Source organism: Peromyscus californicus, unplaced genomic scaffold, assembly GCF_007827085.1.
Source record: "Peromyscus californicus insignis strain IS unplaced genomic scaffold, ASM782708v3 Scaffold_13__1_contigs__length_99412109, whole genome shotgun sequence".
Taxonomy (NCBI): domain Eukaryota; kingdom Metazoa; phylum Chordata; class Mammalia; order Rodentia; family Cricetidae; genus Peromyscus; species Peromyscus californicus.
The window spans coordinates 18581353-18604161 of NW_026294424.1; the positions used below are offsets into that span (position 1 = coordinate 18581353).

At 36.4% G+C, this 22809-nt stretch overlaps 1 protein-coding gene across 5 annotated transcripts in view; it reads left to right on the forward strand.

The window, feature by feature from the left end:
• Window positions 1–21632, forward strand: part of Ccdc85a (coiled-coil domain containing 85A) — a 198386-nt gene extending 176754 nt beyond the window's left edge. The window contains exons 4-7 of one of the 5 annotated variants that reach the window (XM_052734624.1): window positions 8739–8873; window positions 12500–12619; window positions 15924–16022; window positions 19845–21632. In XM_052734624.1, the coding sequence (XP_052590584.1) occupies window positions 8739–8873; window positions 12500–12619; window positions 15924–16022; window positions 19845–19934 (444 nt within the window). In that variant the 3' untranslated portion in view covers window positions 19935–21632. The remainder of the gene's footprint in view (window positions 1–8738; window positions 8874–12499; window positions 12620–15923; window positions 16023–19844) is intronic. The other 4 variants (XM_052734625.1, XM_052734626.1, XM_052734628.1 and 1 more) reach the window with 4 other exon arrangements.
• The last annotated feature ends 1177 nt before the right edge of the window (window positions 21633–22809 follow it).

The following is a 22809-nucleotide window of genomic DNA, read 5'->3' on the forward strand; positions in this document are numbered from 1 at the left end:
CTATTTCCTGACTTCTATGTTTAATACAGTGGCTGGCTTTTTCCTCTCATGTCAGATAAGCTTTATTAGGGTACACAATATATTGGGAGACATAATATATCACCACAATTCTCATGTGATTACTAGATATGTCTATAAAATACTGTTAATTCCCATACAGACTGTGGTTCTGTCTAAAACACTTTAATGTTTTCACATGACTTCGAAGATTACTTGGACTGTGTGTCATGCCCACTTCAGTGTTTGTGGTTCTGTGCTTCACATCCTATGTGATGCTCATGTCAAATGTGCATTGTTTACATTTGCCTGGCCTTAAACTCACAGAGATACAGATGAATCTCTGCCTTCCAAATATAGGATTAAATGCTTGTGCTACCACTGACTGTCCTCTATGTTTAGTACAGTGGCTGGCTTTGTCTTCAGATCCCCAGGCAAGCTTTATTTGTTAGAGTACAAATAATATATCACTACAGCTGCCATTGTAGGTATATACTTAGCAGTAGAGTAAGCCACATGAGCACAGAGCTGATTTTCAGCCTGTGTGTGCCATATCATCCCTATCAGTCCATAAAATATGCTCTGAATGTGGTACCCCAGACCCAGAGACATTCAGACAGCCTGAATCTCCCCTAGGATCCCAAGACTCTATCCTTCAAGAGCTAGATCAGTAGACAAAGCAGAGAGTGTCCCATAGAGGAGTCAAACTAACAAGAGATCACTATGAAGTATAAGTTATTAAGAACAATACCTGCCACCCAGTTATTTTTTTTTTTTAAATAAAAGTTTGGGGCCAGTGAGATGGCTCATCAGGTAAAATATTATGCAAGCCTGATGACTTGTTTTATCCCTGAAACCCATGGTGGAGTAGAGACTTACTCCAAAAAGTTTTCCTCTGTCTTCTCCATGTGCGTACATACACATATAATATTAGGTGGACCATACACACAAGTACACAATAATGATAAATTAAACATTAAAAAATGTTTTTACATGAAATACAAAACACCATGTCTCCAAAGATGTTTGGGAATACATATACAAGTGAAATGTGCAAATCTAGTTAATAAACATATGTACAAGCACATAGTTATTTTTGTGGCTATATGTCCATTGCTAGCATTTTAAAACATAGGAATTATTGCCAACATATTACACAGTATGTCTTTGGAACTCTTATTCCTTCCTATTGATATACTATACTCTTTGACCAACATCTCCTTACCTTACCCTCCATTCACCTCTGGTAGCTACTCCATTTGCTTAACCTCTACAAGATAACTTTTATAGTTCCACTTATGAATAAGATCCTGTCATTTTTTTAATCATTCTTTGACTGGTTTATTTCATTTAATGTATTATCATTAAGACACATCCATATTCTCAAAAATGATAAAATTTCACCCTCTGCTTGGTTGAATATTTTTCTATTTTTATATGTGTGTATGCGCACCCTTGTGTATGTGCAGATGTCTCTGTTAGTTTGTTTAGATATCTTGGTTCTTTTCCGTAGTATTGTAATGAAAATTGAAGGACAGACATTTATTCAGTCTCATTGGATGCATGCACCACTGGATTACATAATAATTCTATTTAAGGTCTTTGAGGAGGCTCCATATTGTTTTCCATAATAGTTGTAGTGGTTTACTTTTCCACCAGCAGTAAACGAATTCTACTTCCTCTGTACCCCTTTTCCAGCACTTGTTATCTCTTGCACTTAAAGTAATTATAATTTCTAACTGGGTTGAGATGTAGTTCATTGCATGTCCATGGTCATTAGGAGTAGTAATTTTTCCAATGCTTATTGGTTCACTCATTCTTTGTCTTCTTTTTGAGGAATGTCCAATCAGGTTGCTTGCAGTGTCTCTGCGCTGTAATCCTAGCATGCTGGAGGCTGAGGTAGTAGGCTAGTTAGCAAGTTCCAAGCCAGTCTGGGATGCAGAGGAAAGAGTGGGACTCTATCTCAAACAAAAATGTGTTTTTGAGTTCCTGGTCCTTTTTCTTACTGAGTTATTTGGCTTTATGCTATTGAGTTGCTTGAATCCCTTACATATTTTGGATATTCGTAGTCCATGTCTTATGAAAGGGGGTGTTCACATGTAATAGTAGTCTGTATTGGCCAGTATTAATATTTGGACTGACAGCACTGTGGTGGTCCTAACATGTTGTAGGAACCCAGTGATTGGGAACAGTTGTCAGTAAGACAAGCTTTCCATGTATCTTCTATGCTCTGAGGAGACATGCATATAAATGGACAGAATGCCTCAGCTGTGTGCAAAGGAGACATTCATCACTGCTATGCTCAGGTTTCTTTATGATTTCTTTCTGCATGTTGTAGAATGGCTTGGTCAGGAACAGTATGTTGTTTTGCTTGTCAGAGTCTTTGCTTCTATTTGTCAGCAGTTTTCTTCTGTCCTAGTGAGTGTGCTTAAAATGTAGTATAGAATGTTTGCCTTGTGTATTAAGGAAGCTCTGCTTTCTTTCAAAATTCCCACAAAACACTGCCAATTTTATTTGATATGTCTGTTTTTAGGGTATTGCAGCTTGCTATGTCTCTCCTCTTTATAGGACTCTGTTCTTTAGACCGTTGCCTTTTGTCTGCTTTTAATGCGTATTTTCATATAGTATTGTTACATTAGGGTGTTTGGGCCACTTTTAATTTGAATCCATTTCTTAGAGTAATTTCCTGTTCATTGATGTTACTTAGATTGCTTGAGGACTGGAGTATAACTACTTTCTTTTCAAATGATTTCAAACTCTAAATATTTCTTCATACGCATCATCTGCTATGGAGTTTGTATTAGTTACTTATAGCTGCAATGCTAAAATATCATGATCAAAGCAATTTAGACAAGGAAGTATCTATTGAGGCTTATGGTTGTAAAGTGAGAATCCAATATTGTTTGGGAGGCATAACAGCAGGTGGCTGGAGAAAGAAGCTGAGAGATCACATCTTGTCATACTGAGAAAGCAAACTGGAAACGAGGTAAGGTTGTACACTCTCCAAGCCCTATGATGGACTTCCCCCAGAAGGCTACAGACACTTCCTAAAAGTCATCTCAGGGTGATCAAAGCAATGTAGATTTGTAGCTTTTGTACATAGTTCTCTTTCTCTAAAGCAGGCTTTCTTAACAATTTGGGCAGCATACTTTTTTTTTCTGATGGGATGAGACTGAGTTGTAAGATGTCTAGCAATATTTTAGACATCTATCAACTCAATGATCATAGAAATTGCCTAGTTTTAACAGTGGAATGACTATAGATATTTTTCCCCAAAGGTATTTCCCTGGGGAAGAAAATTGCCCCTGGTTGAGAGACATTTCTATATATAAAAACATGTGAAAGTAAATTGACACATTATAAAACGTGTTGACAACCAAATCCAAAACATCCCTGATAATGAGAGTAAGCAGAGCAGTCATATGGGAAAGGCAGTGATTGGAGAGATTGTTTCATGCCAGCTACCAAATCCATGGATGAGATATACCATTTTATCATTGCCTATATTTTGTAGATGAGGAAACTGAGGCATAAAGAGATCACATGGCTTTCTCAATGTCATACAGCTCCTAAATACCACATAGAGTTCATAATTTGAACCTAGTGTTTTCAATACAAATTTATTAAAATATTAAAACATAATGTTTGATATATTACCTGATAATTACCTAAAATAACTAAATAAACAAATAATCTCTGTAAGTATAGATTTCTTTTTAATATAATACTTCATTAACTCTGAGAATTTTATACATATATACATAGGATGTAATTTGATCATTTGCTTCCCAATCCTCCTAACTCCTCCCAGATTCCCTTATTACAGTCCCTAGCAAGCCTCTTTGTTTTTGTTTTGTTAATAACCCATTCAATTTAATTAATGCTGTGGGGCAATCTCCTGGAAGATGGTCAGTTTACAAGATATCACATTTCTAAAGAAAACTGGTTATCCCTCTCTACTAGTCATTAACTGTCAGTAGCTCCTTAGCTAGTGGCAGAGGCTCCTTGAGCCTCTCCATTCTCTATACTGGAGTGCTGACTGGCTTGATCTTATGCAAGTCTTGTGCAGGCAGCCAATAGCTTCAATGAGTTCATGAGTGCATTGCTCCTGTCATATACAGAAGACAGTTTTTCATCCTGGTCCTCCTGACTTCTTAAGTCTTTTCAACTCCTCTTCCAAAATTTCCCTGAGCCTGGGAGAAAAGGGGTATGACAGAGATGTTCAATTTATAGCTAAACATTTCCCAGGCACTTATTCTCTGCACTTTGATGAGTTTTGAGTTTCTATGTTAATGACCTTCACTGAGTAAAGAAGCTTCTTTGATGAGAACTGAGGGCTGCATTAATCTGTGGGTATGGAGATATGTAGTTATGGGGCAATTTGGTTCCAGGTCCATTTAGAAAAATAATAGTGGTAGGTTCACCCCTGGGTCATATTAGCTCCTTAACAATGGGTTCTTGGTGAGATTTACAGTATCAGACATTTGTTTTCTCCTGTGTAATGAGCCCTAAATTCAATTAGAATATGGTTGGTTACACCCATAACATTCCTGTCACTGCTGAACCTGAGTGCATAACTTGCCAGGGTGGTCACTATTGTAGCTGACAGTGTTTATCTCTGCAAGGCTGTTGGCTTTTCTCTCCCAACAGACTATGGAGCACCTTCTGGTACTTTGAGAGCTAGCCAGTGGTGAGGCAGCTTCCTTATCAGTACAGCTCCTTTTCTCCATGTCCTGTCACTAAAGTGTGTGGTATCTTCAACCAGAGCGTCTTACCATCAAGTTCTGGTGAAGAGCCAAGAACAGTGGCAATAGCCTATATTGTTTTGAGAGAATCTCTCAAATGTTCTGGGAATTGCCTCATCAACAACTTGAGGGGAGGTATACAAAATTTTTAAATAAATTTTTAATAGATTTTAAAAGTAGTTTTAGGTTTTCTTTGAATAAAAGCATTTATGTATTGTTTTGAATGCAAAACAGAGGCTACCAGCATTCCTAAGCCTATCTATGTGAAGAAATCTTATGGATAGTCTGCCAAGATGATCTCTAAGTCTGTCATTTAATCTGCACTTCTCTTTGTGTGCAGCTGCAGTTCTGCAGTACTTACTAAAGGATACTGAACGAAGACTTACCTTTGTCCTGTAATAATGAAGGACTGATTACACTATCCACCCTAAACCATGATTGTGTTCTGATGGGGTGTGAGGCACTACATGATAGCTTGTCCAAACTTTAGGACTTATAAAATATTAAGTATTTTTAACAGGAAACCATGTTAGCTGATCAATCTTCAGGTATCCATAGTTGGCTTTTTATATTGACAGTAAAGGTCTGTCCTAAGTTCATTCTTCACACATTCCCTCTAATAAGTAGGAAGCCTGTGGCTATAGGGCACTGCAATATTATTTCACTCAGAAGTAAATATGTGTGTATATGTATATATTTGTATACACTCTACCCCCATATGTCTGTAAATGCACATACCTCACATATACATACATCTATTTATTCAGTAATATGTCTGGTAGTTCAAGTTGGAGAATTCCATAGTAGAATGTAAATCTCAGGAAACATTATCATTTTGTAATTGCATTTTCCTTAGTTATAATTAATCACTGGGAAGGATTTTTGCAGAAGTTTTATTTTTAGACAAATTTTTTTTGTATTGTAGAGACTATAAATCAAATTCTGAATAATCATCTTTTGTGATTTGTGTTTCATCAAAGAGAATAATAGATATTTTAAATGATTCTGTGATTCCTATAAGGAATAATTAAACTATGAATTGACTCATTGGAGAAAACCATGATTGTAAAAGAAGTTATATTGTTTGTTGTGCAAAATTGACTTTTGTTTCCTTAGGTTACATATGTAACCCATTAAGAAAAAATAAGAAAGGATAATCTTAGAGAACCCTGTACATGTTCAGACAATTATGGCTATTCACTGGAAGAGTCCTGGATTGAAGATAAATGCCATGATGTGCTGCTTGAATGTTAAATTCATGTTTAAGTACAGAGGAGTTTGAAAGAGACACCAAACCTCTGGCCCTTCAAGTCATGAGACTATAGGCATTGACTACAACTATACCAGTATGTTGTGGATATGAAAATGTTTCTTCTTCCTTTCTAAGTAAATGAGATAGAAGGCTCAAGATCAGACTGACTCATAAGGGCTAAGATACCTTTGGCTTAAATATGAGCTACTTTATGTTTTCCGATCCTTTATTATTGAGATTTCCAATGAGTCATTATTAGTGGACAAGTCTATTAGTCTTCTAATGAAAAGCTTTATTTTGTCTGATTTGTTGAGAAGCCTGGCATAATAGGAGTACACCCTGGACAGTCCCTTCTGTCTTCCTCTTAGGTCTTAATTTTCACTTTTCCTTTCTTGACCAATTTCCAAAGCATTGTGCTTTTTTACACTGTGCACCTTTCAAAAATTCCTAGAGTTTGAGAGAATAAAAACGAATCACTATTGTACACTTCTGTTGGAACTTAAGAAGAGTGATACTTACTTTGACTCTCACTCATTTTTCCTTCCTCCCTTTAAATTCATTCATTTTTCTTATTGACTCACATTGCCAAACCATACATAGGAATTACATTAAAGAATATATAGGAAATGAATACATTTGCAAATTTCAAAAATAATTTCAGTTTAATGGCATCTAGCTTATTGGAGGATAATTATTACTGTATGGGGCAGTTGATGACTAGGATTGGGTTTCCCATGTTGCCAGAATTAATCCCAGAGGTGGAGATACTGAAAATTTCTTCTATTTTATGAAGTTGTCTTGAGAAAATTATATGGAGAGCTGGCAAAAATCTGAGAGTCATTGTTGGCATGAACAGAGGTCAAAAGATAGTAGCTGTCTCAGAATGCATTTTCCATGTACCTCAATTTTAAAACACATATTGACATAAGTTAGCAAATCAAGAATCCTGATTCTCCAGAGGCATGTTTTTCATTAAAATATTTATATCATCATCAAATTAGATACTCTGCTGTAGATTACATGGGTGAGGTAATATTTTACTATAAAGGACACATGTTGGGATTTGGCCTCACTGCATGGGAAGAGAGAATGAAAATAAGTTTAGCCCTATATGATTTACTTATTTCACTGGATCTGGAAATTTTAAGGTCTGAGAGATGTCTACATCATGAAAATCACCAAATCCAGAAGACTTGTAAAAGGATCTATAAAATGTGCATTTATAATTAATGATCCTCTCAGAAATAGAACTGATGAGTGTGGGTGGGTGGTAAAATTAAAGCTATCAACCATTTTATAAATTGTTGAATATAATTATTTTGTTAATCAAATAGGTTAGGTATCTACATATAAGATAATTAACAAAAGAATGATTTTCACATCAGTATTGCATGCTGAAGTGAGCATTGACTCTAGCACAAATGTCCAAATTTCTGTTACATATGAATAGCAGAGTATGCATGAATTGACATGTGTCCCTGGTGCTGACTTCACAGACTGAGTCCAGGGTTTGGGAGGATCAACTACCGAAAAACAATGTATCTTTGACTTAAGACCGTGGTGTGTTTTCCTCTCTTGTTCCATAAAGTTACAGTGAAAATGACGCCAAAGCACCAACTTCCAGGAAATGGATTTGAAAACTAAAATACTTTTTAAAAATTTCTTTTATTTTTGAGATTATATTACATCATTTCCCTCTTACCCTTTTTCTGTTCAAACCCTCTTATATACTCTTTTTTTCTTTCAAATTCATGGCCTCTTTTCATTAGTTTTTGTTATGTGCACATATGGACGTATATATATGTTCCTAAATATAGCATGCTCAGTCTGTATGTTACTTATATGCATGTTTTCAGGTATTGGAAGGCCAATTTGTGGTCTAATAGACAGGCAAAGTGGATGGGGAAAGACCATGAGGCCTCAGCCCTACAAAAGAGAACAAAAACATTTGATTCTCTGTTTCAGTATCTCAGAATTAACCTCCATGGGTCTACACTGGAATTATTAGCCATTGTGTGGGAGGGATGTTTGGTTGTTTTTCCTAGGGACATAGTAGCTTTAGGAAGAAAAAGACACCTTGTTCTAATAAGTTCACTTGCTTCTCACCATTTTTATAGATTTATACAGGTTGGCCATGTAGGAAATCTGAAATTTCAGGAAACTTATTTTTAGAATTTTCTTTTTTTGTTAATTTATATTATTCCTACTACCAGTTAGTATAGAAATTTGAACATTGACTAACTGATAGAAATCTGGCATATAAAAGTTATTTTTATACCTCTTAGGACTTTATAATTTTTCCTATGCAGCAATTTTTTTTCCTGAGAATTTGTCAAATTATCAGTTAAATTTCCAATTTGTATTTGTTACCAAAAGTGCATATTGCTACAAATTGCATTATTTCTGTTAAATTCAGTTCTACAGTTTGTATATCTGGAAAATTTGTGAGAATTTTGCTCCTAATTGGTGAAATCTGTGAAAGGACATCATTTTAATGTCTAAGTTACTTTCTTTATTTTCACCGTCATCACTTCCTTTCGACAGCTTGAGGGTGCAGTTATTATTGCCTAAGAGACATCACTATTGGTTCCACTCTGAACTTCCCCCAGATACAGGTGCATGTTACAGCTTGCCATTGTGGTCATTGTGGTTCATCTCATTAAGCTTCTTATTCTGTCTGCTTTCTTGAGTCTTGGGAAACAGTATTTTTCTGAGTGATTGTACCATATTGTTCCAAATATAAGGCCACCCAGAATAGAAGTCAACCTCCAACTAGAAACAGCTCAAATGTGGAGAAAGGCTGGGGGCCCAGAGCCCGGCGGGTCTTGCAGTGGTGGCAAGGGTGCCGAGGAATAGGACGATGCCTGCCCTCTCTCCCGGTGAGTGAAGACGAGCCAGCTGTCTACCTTTGCTTGTGTGGAACCAGGTGGCCTCTGTTGCTAGAGGAGTCACTACAGTTGGGGAGGCGGGCAGATGATGTCTGTGCCCATGGAGGAGGTGGCTGTATGGGAGGGGGCAGACGATGTCTGTACACATGGAGGAGGTGGCTGTATGGGAGGGGGCAGACGATATCTGTACACATGGAGGAGGTGGCTGTATGGGGAGGGGACAGATGATGTCTGTGCCCATGGAGGAGGTGGCTGAATGGGGAGGGGACAGACGATATCTGTACACATGGAGGAGGTGGCTGTATGGGGAGGGGACAGATGATGTCTGTGCCCATGGAGGAGGTGGCTGAATGGGGAGGGGACAGACGATATCTGTACACATGGAGGAGGTGGCTGAATGGGGAGGGGCAGGGAAGGCAGGAGTGAAATCTTTTACCTCTTACCAGTTTTCTTAGTTTATTCTGACCCAGGGGTCAAGGGTGAGCAAGCCCAACTACACAAGAGGACAAAAGTACCTTCAGGAAAAGAAGTGTAAAGTCCAGGTGCTTCCAGGAAGTCTGGAAAATTATCCCTTGCCCGTGGACTGGTGACTGGAGATTTTTGCATATTATATGTGTTTGCAGCATGTCTTCACATGTGGCATGAACACAAGCAACTCAAGACGGGAATTATAGTTCAAATTTTATTAAGGTTTTCTACTTTTAAATTCCTTGTCTTCAGAGCCAGCCCAGTATAGTTTAAATAAGAGGCTTTAATCTTATTGAAATAAGTTCCGAGAGACTATTTAGCATTATTTGTTGTACAGCATTCTACTCAGTAGCACATTAAAAACTAGTTTAGTCAAAATGTATAAGTCAACTGAGACTACATACTGAATGAGCCTAGGTAATTGTCCAAATGTAGCCTCATAAGCATTTAGATAGCTGAACTTCTGTTAGAGGAGAGAGTGAGATGCTGGTTTCTAGTGTTACACTCTAGAAAGTCATTTAGTACATTTGGTGTTAAACTTTACCATTTATTTGGTTACTTTGAGGCCTCCCAAATAGAAACATATAATACACACACACACACACACACACACACACACACACACACTCACACACACACACACACACACACACACACACACACACACACACACACACACATACAATATATTTAGGAGAGGAGAGGAGAGAGGGAGGGAGAACCTCGATCTTTCTAGTTGATTACTAGTTCATGCTCTCAAAGCTAATTTAAAGTTAGTTTTGAAAGGTAATATATTTTCTCCTAATAAATATTCCAACTGAGAGCTTATTGTAATCATTATTTAAAGGAAACTAATAAGCCAGGTGGTGGTGGTGGCATATGTCTTTAATCTCAGCACTCAGGAGGTAGAGGCAGTTGGATCTCTGTGAGTTCAGGCCAGCCTGGTCTACAGAGCGTGTTCCAGGACAGCCAAGGCTACACAGAGAAACCCTGTCTTGGGGGAAGAAAAAAAATAGTAAAAACCACCACCACCAACAACAAAAGGAAACTAATAAAAGTGTTTATTTGTTTGTTTCTTAATAGTTATGATCAGTAAAGGACTTTCCCTAAATTCAAGCAATCCCAGTTGATGATTAGATTCAAAGACAGTATTAATGTTGATTTTCAAGTCTTCGTTAAGCCAAAACGTTTTTAAAAACAGAGGATCCGTGCCCAAGGATGCCATTACTAATTTGCCTGCCTTTTGTCTAAATGTGGAAAGAGAAGCTTTAAAGATAAACTGTGCATAGGAGGGGGTTAAGGATGGAAATGGCATGGTGGTCACCCACAATGGAACTGTTTATTGCCTTGTGTCTCAGATCACCAAGAAACATGGCATAGTAATGCACTGTTCTAAATGGAAGGTGAACTGAATGCATACACCCTAAGCGTGCTTTTCTGAAAGAGTTTCTAGGATGTACCAGTAGGGGAGGAGAACTGAAGAGGAACAATGTCACTCAGGGAAGAAGAGTTTCCTTGCCCTCATCCAGTTTGGAATCACTTAACCTAAAGAGAAAAAAATGTATACAGTTTAGGGGATGGAAAGGTCTATTTTCCAACTATCATTAAGTCTCAGATAATTGCCTTGTTATTATTCATATCAGTGTTATTATGTCTGACTTAAGTTACAAACCCATAAAAGGCAAACTTAATAATTTAATTTTCAAGAGGGTTTGGGGGCTTTATATTTGACAGACCTATTTCATTACCTGCTTTTAATGTAAGACTTTGTAGCAATCAAAGAGAGAAGCTAAAGAAGTATAACAATGTCTCATTGGACTGCTTCCTCTTCCTGGTGCTTAGTTTGGTTGGCTGGCAGGAGCAGTTAGATTGCACAGTTCTTATGGCATAGAAAATAATCCATCTTTCCTTCATAGGCTCGCTGGGAGTAATGTGGAGCCTTGAAAGGTATTGGTAGAAATGACAACAACAAGAGAAGGGACATTATATTCCAAATTTTAGGGCTTGTTAAATTTTATGTGAGTAACATTGGGTGCACATGGCTCGTAACTGTGGCTTCCTGTGTGCAGCTTGCCCCTTCACTCCCTAAAAATGTCCACAATGGACACTCTCCTGTAGCTGTTATAACTGAATGTCCCCAAACACTGTTGTCTCTCTCTTTATGAATTTACAGCGCACCCTCAGTGGTTCCTACTACTTAGGAATATTATTTTAACAGGACCCACTAAGTGGATTACTGATGAATCTATTAGTTGTGGCTGAATCTGTAGTTTTTTGATGGACAGAAATTAAAATCCTCAGGTCCCTTAAGAATGAAGGGCATACTCCACAAAAAACAGGTTTGGAAATTTCTCCCTGCTACTTTTCTAAGAAGCTAATTGCTGCTGTCTTTTTCTTGTTGATCCATTAGTCTTTTCTCAATCAATATTCAGAAAAGCTGCAGACCCCTGAGAGGAGTTCCCAGGTGACCATGGCTCACACAGGTTTAATTAATCATTTCTCACCCACTGAGTTGAAGAATCATTAATTAACAAATACATAACTTGTATCTATTTTGGTTTTCATTTTAACAGAGGCTAGGAAATGAATACTTGTTCAAAGAAATGTTGAACTAAGCTAAGCTTCTTTTAAAACGTTCTGTTATTATAGTTATTATAGACCTTTCCCAAAACAAGGGTTTTATAAAAGACACAATTTCTCCAGTGCAACAGTGTTATGTGTTAGTGTTTTCCTGAGACATATGGAATATGACATTTGACCTGCTGAATAAACGTGTTTCACTCAGCTGAGGAATACCTCATGAATCCCTTATTCTTCGAGTCTTTAGGTTTCAAAACTCAGTCTTGATATGCTCTTAGTGGCCATTCCTTGGGAGTATTACACTCTTTGGTAAATTGCAGATGACATCCAGATGCTATTGGGGATGGTTCTTGTTTTTGCATCACTCAAGTAGCAAGAGTATTCCAGTGACTAGATTGAGTGTGTCTTAAGGCAGACTAAGAAAATTGGGGGCGGGGGGGGGGGGGGCGGTGATAGAAAAAAATAAGACTGATATTGCTCATTTGATGGTTAGACTGCATATTTAATGGCATCTGTATGGTTATAAACGACTTTTGTTTTAATAACAAAGTTGTTGATTTTCTACTAAGGGTTCTTTTAGGTTGTCATCAGGGGCTGATGGGAGTAACAGTTCACCCAACTCTCCAGCTAGCTTCAGTGGACATACCACACCTTCTCAGCAGCCTGAACCTGTGGTACATTCTCTTAAGGTAACCAATCGTGTGCAACCATTTCTCCAGAACCTCAGTTGTGTCATGGCTTGTTTGCTGTAGTCTGGCAGTCCTCAGTCTTACTGTAACCATAGACACTTTATTTTTAACCCCTTTGTTGGTTGTAACTTTTTAGTCTCTGTGATTTTAATTTGTGAACTGACAGTGGGCTTGAGTTTTTAAGGTTAAATATCTACTTTCGTTATTCTGCCTGAGTAATGTGATTCATTCCTATCTGCATTGAAGTTGAAGTCTGTTGTGCATGCATATCCATGTGAAAAGTATTGTTATAGGTTATATATATTCAATGCTTATTGCACCACATGTATAGTATTAGAAAGATTGTCAAAGTGTGGAAGGTAATTGACAAAATTATATAATTATTATTCAGTGACTATTGAAATAAACTTCAACCTACTTTTTCTTCTATTAAGTCAAAATTAAGTTTTCAAATTCCAGTTACTATTTCCTTATAGGCACATTAGGAAAAAATAGAGGGTCTCCAGTTTTGGCTCTTACTTCAGATTCGATGGTGACTAATGAAAATTTGGGCAAAATTAATCATTTATTTCATTAACTAGTGATGTATTCCAGTAAATAAAGTTAATAAGTATTATAATTAAAATAAGTATTAAATAATTCAAATGTTTACCTAAGATTATAAAGTGATTATTTATGTAGGCAATAAAATAACATTAAGAACTAAGATAATTTCTAAGTATGAAATGCTGTCCTTTAGACAGGTTTATGATTTTGAACAGTTTTTACCAACCCTATGTGAGCCATAATGCAGGTAGATGGCTTAAGGTCAAGTTTTGGCATATAAGTTTTCTAACTTTTCTTAAAATTATTTCACTTTCTGACTTACCATCAGATAGAAGTTGCCCTGTTTTAGAGTGTGCCATATCTTCTGTAGTAAGCCCGGTATGCAAATAAATTGATGATGAATAGGAGGTTTAGCTCTCAGGATATTTTGCTTTGGCTAACAGAAAATGAGTTCACCTTCCTCAAACATGTACTGATTGCAGATGAGAGCAAGTAAGAGAGCCATGCTAGTGGCCACTGGCAATGCACTGGACTCTTTCTGTCTCACGAGAATACTCACCCAGCAATTGAATAGAATAGGTGTAAAGTTACAGCAAGCATTTAGGGTCCTGCTCTGTCTCCGGCAGGTGCTTGCTTACTGACTGATGAGCACTTTTCTCTCTAGTTGAGCTTTAGTGTGAATCAGGCACTAACTGAAAGCATTTTAGAATTGGAAATGACCAACAGATCAACTTCAATTTTGCAGCAGTTTAGTTTTTAATCAAAATCCAAAAGCAACACCTTGCCCTGCTACTCAAAATGTTTGAAAGTCATTTCAGCCTGCTACCTTGTTGAATGTCAAATGTGACATTTGAATCCAATGCACATAATGAGCCACACTGAAATCTTCTAATTTCTCAGTGCAATTCTGAGTGTGGCCTCAAAGGACTGAAGGGCAAGGGAAAGACCCTCAATTTCCTATGAAATGATTCTCTAATTTCCATGTAAAATGTTGTCTCAAGAGAGGGAAGGGTTATCAGGAGACACATTGTTTCCTTGGTGGGTGGATAGTGAGACTAAGTAGGCAGAGATCTTTAGAAAATATGAAATATCTAACTTGCTCACTACTGGGACTTCCCATGTCAGGAGAAGTGCATGCAGATATATACCTTGGAAAATGCCTCATAAGATCAGTATGAAAAAATAATGTAGCCGTAGAATAATGGTTCAGATTTTTCCTGTTGATACATTTGAAAGAAAACACCAGGCTTTAATGAACACTGGGCTATGGAGAGTTCTACTTAGCCTACTTCTTTCCTAGCCTATCCTGACCAGTTTTGCTTTGTTGGGAAAAACATTAATCAGTGAGAGAAGCTGGTCTATTTTAGCAAAAGTACACTTCTAGCCTCCAAAGTATATGATGTTATTAATTGGAGATTAATTTAATAGAAATTAACTGATCTGAAGTACACACTGTTTTGAGGTGTATTACAAATCAAATTTGTAGGCTGATGCTCAAGGGGATCTTTACATTTTCTATTACTGAAGAGTCAGTGATTTCATCTCAGTATGTAAAGAATGATTATGAGGCTAGTATCAAGACTTTTAAAGAAAATGTTGGTATCTGGATGGTGATGAGGAGTTTTTGAATAAGACTATTATAAAATTAAACAGTCTGCGTTTATGAACTTGACATGGAGACCCTAATTATTCCTTGTTGTTAATTATTGGTACACACCTTTAGGTGTGGCCTTCCTGACCATGATGACAATAGGAACAATCTACTGGATGGTGATAATGAGGAGTTTTTGAATAAGACTATTACAAAATTAAACTGAGTCTCAGTGTTTATGAACTTGACATGGAGACCCTAATTATTCCTTGTTGTTCATTATTGAGACAGACCCTTAGATGTAACCTTCCTGACCATGATGACAATAGGAACAAGCTATTTAGTAAGTCACGGTTCAGAGTGGATGCTCTAGGATAAGGGTTAGTTTTTATTCTGTATCAATGCTTTGGCTTGCAAACCACTACAATAGTGACAAACAGCACCCTCGTACCACAGGCTGTTATTCCCTGAGAGTACTGACATTTTAAAAGTAGTATATTTAGCCTATTTAGGGGCAGTTTAGAGAAGTAGAAACATAGGCTAATAAACTTGTTTAAAAGACAGTTAAAGCACAATTTGCTCAAATGAAAAAAATATTTAAAGTGTTGCTTGAATATTTTCACTGTAAGGAGCCATGAGATATTTCTCTTCAAGATCCATCCCCACATTCCTTTCTTAGGCACTAGTCCAGGCAAGAACTCTAAACTCAGAGTCTTCATCTGCATACCTCCTATGCATATTCTTTTGTAGCCGTCTTTTGTATAGGCCTTGTCTACATATCACTCGGATAATTTGGTATATAATTAATTGTTTTCAATGCTGAATTGGACTAAGTCATTGACTATCCCCCAAATGATTCACACTCTTAGATATCTTAATGACTAAATTAACTGCACCTAATTATTTTAAACATTAATGAAGTCAATTGACTATTAGTGATATAATAGATTGCTTTTAACAGGCACTTGAAAAAAATTAATGAAATTCATTCCAGGTTTCAGGACAACTAACTATTTAAAAAAGATTTTGCCATATATGAATCCATTCTGATATGAAGACATGGAAAAAAACTTAAGATTTGACAAAGTGGAGGTCCTTGATGGTGTTATCATAAACTAACAGATTTTTTCCCATGTGAAATTTGCTTTTCTTTTTCAACAAATCCAGGTCTTGGATGTTCAGGAAGCTATAGATCGTCATCAGGGTAAAGAGTATGACCATGACCTTAGTGAGACAGAAAAAGCTATAGTCAGAGAAATGTGCAATGTAAGTCTGATATGCTTGATTGTGTATTCTGTGTTGACAGCCTCATCACAGCTTAGTTATTCTTTAAAATATCTACTTTGAAAATTGCTGACCAAATGTCTTTACATTTTTACATGAAAATAAAACAATTGCCCTTGTTTTTATTTTCAGTTTGTTTTACAAGGATATTCATATAGTCATGCTAAAAACCACCAAGATCAGTGGGTTTGGCAATATAGTGCTTGCCCACTACATGCAAAGCCCTGGGTATGATCAAAAATGATCAGTCAGTTCTGTATTCCAGAATAACCTATAAACATTTTTAAGTATTGAATTTAAGACATTTTAAAAAGAATGAAGATTTACAATGAACAATCGCACAAAATCAATTACTTTGCTAGCTAATATTTACTTGGTTCACAGATGAGATATGGACCCTTCATATCAAACCTTCATATTGTCTTCACCAACTCAAGCTTAGACACTGATAAGGCAAGATAGGTGCACCAGTGGGACAGATGAGTAGAAATCTATCCATGAAGTCAGAGAACTCAGCTAAAACTTGACAATGTAATTGTTAATTGATATATTGTTTAATCATGAATACAGGCATGCAGCTTTGAAGAGCTAAATGGATTATTGTAGAACAATACATTTGTTAAATTTAAGAAGTCATGGTTGAGCTCTAATTTTAATTGTCTTTGTATTTTTGTATTGTGTTTTTATCCTCATATTTTATGCTTATATCATAGAATAGCAAACTTCTTTAGAAATACCCTTTAGCTTTACATACATTCTCAGATCTGGTTCACCACCTCAAGATATTTCTGGAATTCAGTAAATGATCTTTAAGTCCCATGGGCATTTTATATGTGCTGGGGTGAGAATTTCCAAACCTTGCTTGCCTGTGTTGTGGCTACTTTTATTTTGCAATCCTTTCCAAGCACCTTACTTTGCTATATGTCTGTTATTTGGTTTTAATGATCATGGTTCTACGTATCATTTCCTGAAATGCACTACTGTTTATCCCCTGTAGCTTTTCAACTTGTGCTTAAGGTCTTTCCATTTGAATACTTACCTTGTAAATTTATAGCTTTGATTCATAATTCTAGGGAATCTGTTGCGTCTCATTTATTGACTGTCAAAACAGAAATAAATTTCAGTAGATGGGCCCTTTAGTACTGGGAGAGAAGCACAGAAAGTATCTTCTGGTGGCCTACTAGGAGTGTGTGGCGCTCCCTAATTGGATTTCTCTATTTAACGTCAGTTACAGGTTATTTGGATGTGACACTTTGGCCAAGAGCCCCAACCCTCACATTGTATGTTTGAAGGGACTAAGACCCAGAAACGAAGTTATTTGCTCAAACTGACTGGTGAAGTCCATGTTTTAGCCAGGTCTCCTTTGAGGGCCACCTATTTTTAACTCTTACCATAAAGAATGAAAACACTGTATTTTACAGATAATACCCTGTCCATCATGCTTAATACCAGATTGGCTTTGGCCCTCGGTCCCTTTCCTTCCCTTCCTTCCTTCCTTGTGAAAACTTCCTGAACACATCTTGGGATCATGACTAGTTTTTGTTGATCTTTTGTTTGCTTTGAAAGGACACTATGTTCTTGCGATCTTTTAACTATACAAGTTTTTAGCCCCACCTCACCCTTCTATTTATTTATTTTTAAAGTCCCTCTAGGGTATCTTTTTCTAACTGTCCATGTTTTTCTTTGATCCCTATTCCAAAGGGAAAATGAAAACCACACCTTAGCTCTTATTCTTAAATTCTCACTTGGAAACAATTTAAAACAGTACCTGTGACACCATTATAAATTGCATAGCCATCAGCAGAGAAACCCTGTCTCAAAACAACAACAACAAAATTACATGTCCATCAAAAGTACACAATAAATATTGGGGAATAAACACAAGAGGACAATTGAAAGGTAGGTAATAAAGAAAGAAGATTACAAGGCAGTTTCATAAATAATTCTCTTGGAAGGTAGGTAACAAAGATTACAAAGTCTTCCTATTTGAGGATCTATAAACTTTTATAATGTCACAGAATTATGTGTGACATTATAAATTTAGTAAGTCTCTGGAAGAACTCAGGGCAATGGGAAGCTTGTCAGTTTCTGATATTCCTCCTGGATGGAAGTGGGTGACTTCCATCAAATTACCAAAAGACTATTGTCCACAAATCATCACACTGTTTAATGAACAGTTAGTTGGTTCTCTTCTAAGGATAAACATACTGCTCCCTGAGAAACATAACATCGTCTTTAGTAACCTTGTCATTTTAGGTTTGTCTGCAATCTCCCAGTGACAATTGAGATACTTGGCCATCTCAGTCATACTTGTGTGTATAGCCCTGCTCTGCTTTTTGTCCATACAGTACCCCCTTAGTGTCATTGCTCTATTGCAGAGTTCTGCCTTATGTAGCAATTTCCTTTCACCTCATTGTAATAGCTGGGTGTGGCTCATTGTGTTCTACAATTTACTAACTAAAGAAGAGTTGCACTTTTTAGTTGCAGCAGCCAGTGTTTTTATATCTGTAGTTATTCTGTGGTCTGCAAATATATCCCTTGCTTCCAAAACAGACCTTCAAAACATTCTTGGTAGAACTGATTATATCTATGGGCTAGAAAGGGGGAATGCATGGTATCTTTTGAGATGTTCTTGACTTCCTGTGTATAGCGGAAGCTGTCCATTGTTATAAAATTCTATTCCTGGTATTTAAAGGCCGTAACTAAAATTCCCTTTGAGTGCAATAGGCTGTTTGTCCATGCAATGGTGACTGTCTTATTTCTGCTATCTTGGAAATGAAGAAAAGCAGAGCTCTCTGTGTATCACTGTAAATGGCAGTGGATGACCCGGATGAATCTACTTCTAATTAAAAGCAAAATAGAAAGAAATAGTCTCTCAGTTACTCATAAATAAACTGGTTTTGTGTTCATGAGAGCACTATAAATTTGTGTGAGATTTGTCGGTCTAACAGCCCTCATAGTGAGCACTCTAGGGATGTTGTGGTTGTTTTACTGCGTGTGGACATGCATGTGCTTGTTCCAGTTAATGCTTGTATATTGGAATTTCTGGTGACCTCAATAATTTTATACTCATGTTATTCTTAATTTTACCTGTTGTCTAATATCGATCCAAAATGGCCCACTATTTATTAGGGTGAATTGTATTTCTTTCAATAATTTCTGAATTCCCTTAACCCTATGTTTGGTTGTTTTCTGTTCAGGAAATATGAGAGAATTCTCCAGTAGCACATTAGCTGAGATTCATGACAGGTGCACACCCTACTTTGCAAAGCTCAGAAAACTAAGAATAGAAGATTAGGGCTTGTGGCTCAAGAATGCAAATTTACTTTTCTAGATGAATTAGACATTTTGTATATTTTGTTATAGATGTATGTTATAGGAGCCAGTATGCTCTCTTAACCAAGGGCTCTTTATTCTAGATGTACATTAAAATCACTTTGAGAGCTTCAAATAAAAATACACATACCAGTGCTCCTCTCTGCCAGCATCCTGAAAATTTCTGCAGGTGGGAATTATTAAGTCAGAGTTGAGTTCCACTCAGATAGCTAGGGGGAGATGTCAAGTCCTTCTATAATATCAGCTCTGGTTGCTGGAGTGTGAGGTGTAGCAAGCATCCTAGCTCCAAAGAAGTTTTTATGTTTAGAAACTGTCATTATCATGCTTTACTTTATGTTTGAACCCATCCGTGTGGAGTTTGTCTTGTCTTTGCACCTATCTTTGGCCCTCTCATAATTCCCCTGAAACTCACACATCTGTTTCTGCAAGACAGCACATAAGATGCTTACTTCTTCTTTTTCTTTTAAGGTTGTGTGGAGGAAACTTGGAGATGCTGCAGGCTCGTGTCCTGGAATTAGGCAACATTTGTCAGGAAACCAGTACAAAGGGCCCATGTGAGAAGAACTCCATTCAAACATGAAATCACCACTACCAGAAAATAAAGAAAAGAAGAAAAAGAAAAAAAGTTGATTCCTACAAAATGGGACTCATGGCATCACACAGAGTGATTGTACATTGCACATATCTCCCCTCTAATCCCTTCAGTACAACTTCCCCATAAAGCTAAGATGCGCTATACTTCTCACTTTAGTGTTCACAGCAATCTAAAGGTAGCTTTGGAAAATCATCATTTCATTAGTATTTTCATGACAGCTGAAATGTTTTCAACTCTCCACACCTATGATTGACACATTGAGTAATCTGCATGGCTGGATGAGTGCAGTAGAGCCTCCATGGCTTTGATAGAGGTGGTTCATTGTAACTAATGGTGGGGACTTTCTACTATGTGGAACATATGAAGAGGTATTTTCCAGCATACAAGACTGGGAAGCTCCCTCCTATATTTCAGTTGTGGAAAGGTTGCTTCCTAACACATAGTTAGTTGGATGCAAGATAATATTTGATTTCTGTTTTGAACTCCGAGGTGCTAAAAATATCACAAATTCTTTTACAAGCTAGAAAGGTAGCAGGAATTTTTAAAGTGCTTATCAGAGAGTATCATTTATTTCAGTTGGTCAAACTAAATATTTTAATTTTGATGAGTTGTTTATAAAGGCATGTCTTTGGAACACACAACCCTTCATATATATTCAGCACACCAATGTCAACTAACAAGGAAGCAAACGTAATTTTTCTAAGTGTTTTGAACTGTGAGATTGTCTTTCTACAATTTAGTTTCTAGACATGCTGTATATTTAATAAACTTTATGTAAAATTTAAAATATTGCACTGCACTTATGAAACAAAAGCTTTCTTTGCCTATTTACTGCAGCTATCTAATGTTTTATGAAATTAACGCATGTCCATAATTGAGGCTAAAAGCTCCTATTCAGATCGCTTGAGGTGTGCTAGCTTTGCTTAGTTTTCTTATTTTTGGTATAGATATGTAATATTAGAATGTGTGTACTGGAAATGCTGTGATAGATATTTTGTGTTTATCTAAAGGCAATGATAGTTTCTTGTATGAATGTGCAAGAGGCCTGTGATAGAATGCTGTTTTTACTGTAGTTTAAGATTATAAAAGTAGGGATGCAACAATTCCTGGGTATCTTCTAAACTTATGGTTTGATTTACAGTCAATATTCTTTGTTGTTTTTAAATGGTCTTATTGTATAGTGTATTAATGGTTATTGGCAGGGGGATGAGAACGAATTTTGTTATAGTAAACAGTGTAATTATGATTTTCAAAGCTGCCCTCTGAAATTCTTTTCTAAGATATTTTTCTGAAAATACTTACAAATTCATTTAATATAGAAGGATATTTCCAATTACCATAACTGGGTTATAATTTAAGACTCTTCCTTTAAAATGTTATATTTTAGTGTCCAAGAGAAAAGTGTTTGCTATGTGTACACCTTTCCTCATAGAAGCATCCCTCAATTGTTGCATTCCTGCAATCTGGAGACATTTAAACACGTTTTGTGCCTGCAGCAGAGCCGGCAGTAGCAGATACAAAGGACACTGGTCTTTTGAGAAGATACTTGTGTAAATTTTGATACAGTATTAAAACTATTTTTTTAAAGTTCCACATAAAATTGAGTAATAAGTAGATGTGTTCATCTTAGCAACAGTAATAAATTATTTAATCTCACAGTATTTTTGTCTGTTTTGAAATGTTTTTCTTTAATGAAATAGATTTCTAATAGTCACTGAATATCATTCTACTTTGTGTGATTATGATAATAGTAGTAATGTAGAGAATTAAGTATAGAACAAAAGCATATTTTAAAATATGCCTACAAAGGACTTAATAGTCAGAGACATCTTATCTTAATTCACACCATTTTCTATTATAGTTTCTAAGAGGATTATTTAGTCACAGTAGAATTTTGTAGTAAAATTCTCACTCTTTAAATTTATACTTGAAGGGAAATACTAAAATAGTTTTTTAAATAATAAAAGTTATTTTACATGTTTGGGGGAAATATACAATAGTATACAAGACTTCTCAGAATTTGTAAATAAGATGGCAAAATAAGGCTTCCTAAATTGACCATTAGCCCAGTTTTAAAAGCAGAGTACATTGATCACATGAGTAACACTTACAGGATTGTTTTTATGAATTTGCTATCTAATCATTCCTACAACAAAGGCAATTTCCATATCTTGACAGTACTTTTAGTTGCAGTGAGGCTGATAGACTAACAATCACAATCTAACTTTTAATGAATGCCTTTCTCATTTTCAGCACATGCTTAAAGCTCCATAGAAAATCAGATCATCTCATGTGACAGTCCAAGAATTTAATTGGTAGACTTTATTTACCCTTAGTTTTTATTGCACCTTAGTTCAGTGAACACTTAGTGAATACCTTGGTGCATACAGTTTTGGTTCTCAGCTAATGGTTCTTAGGATTTTGCAAAACATACAGGGATGAACATATCTCAGGTATCAGCAGGAGATTCCTTTATTCTGGATTCCTAAAATAGGATTGTTTTAAATATCCATTTCATTTGATTTGTAGGAAGAGCCCCCTGAGTGCCTTCCATTAATTCTCAGTCTCTAGATGCTGTAATAAACTTCTTGCAGCTGCATTCTGCCTCAACCTAATGAAGAAATTTTGGCATTTATTCCTATAAGCTATCCTATAATAGTAGATCACTAACAAGATCAAGACAACTGTGAGGAAATCACATATTGACTTCTAAAGAATAAAAACTTCACCATTTTTAAGAAAGCACATTTGACTGAACAACATGAGATTGCTACACATGATCTTTGTCTACAAAAACAGCAATTTCTTATGGTTCATCCTCAGAGGAGGGAGAAATAA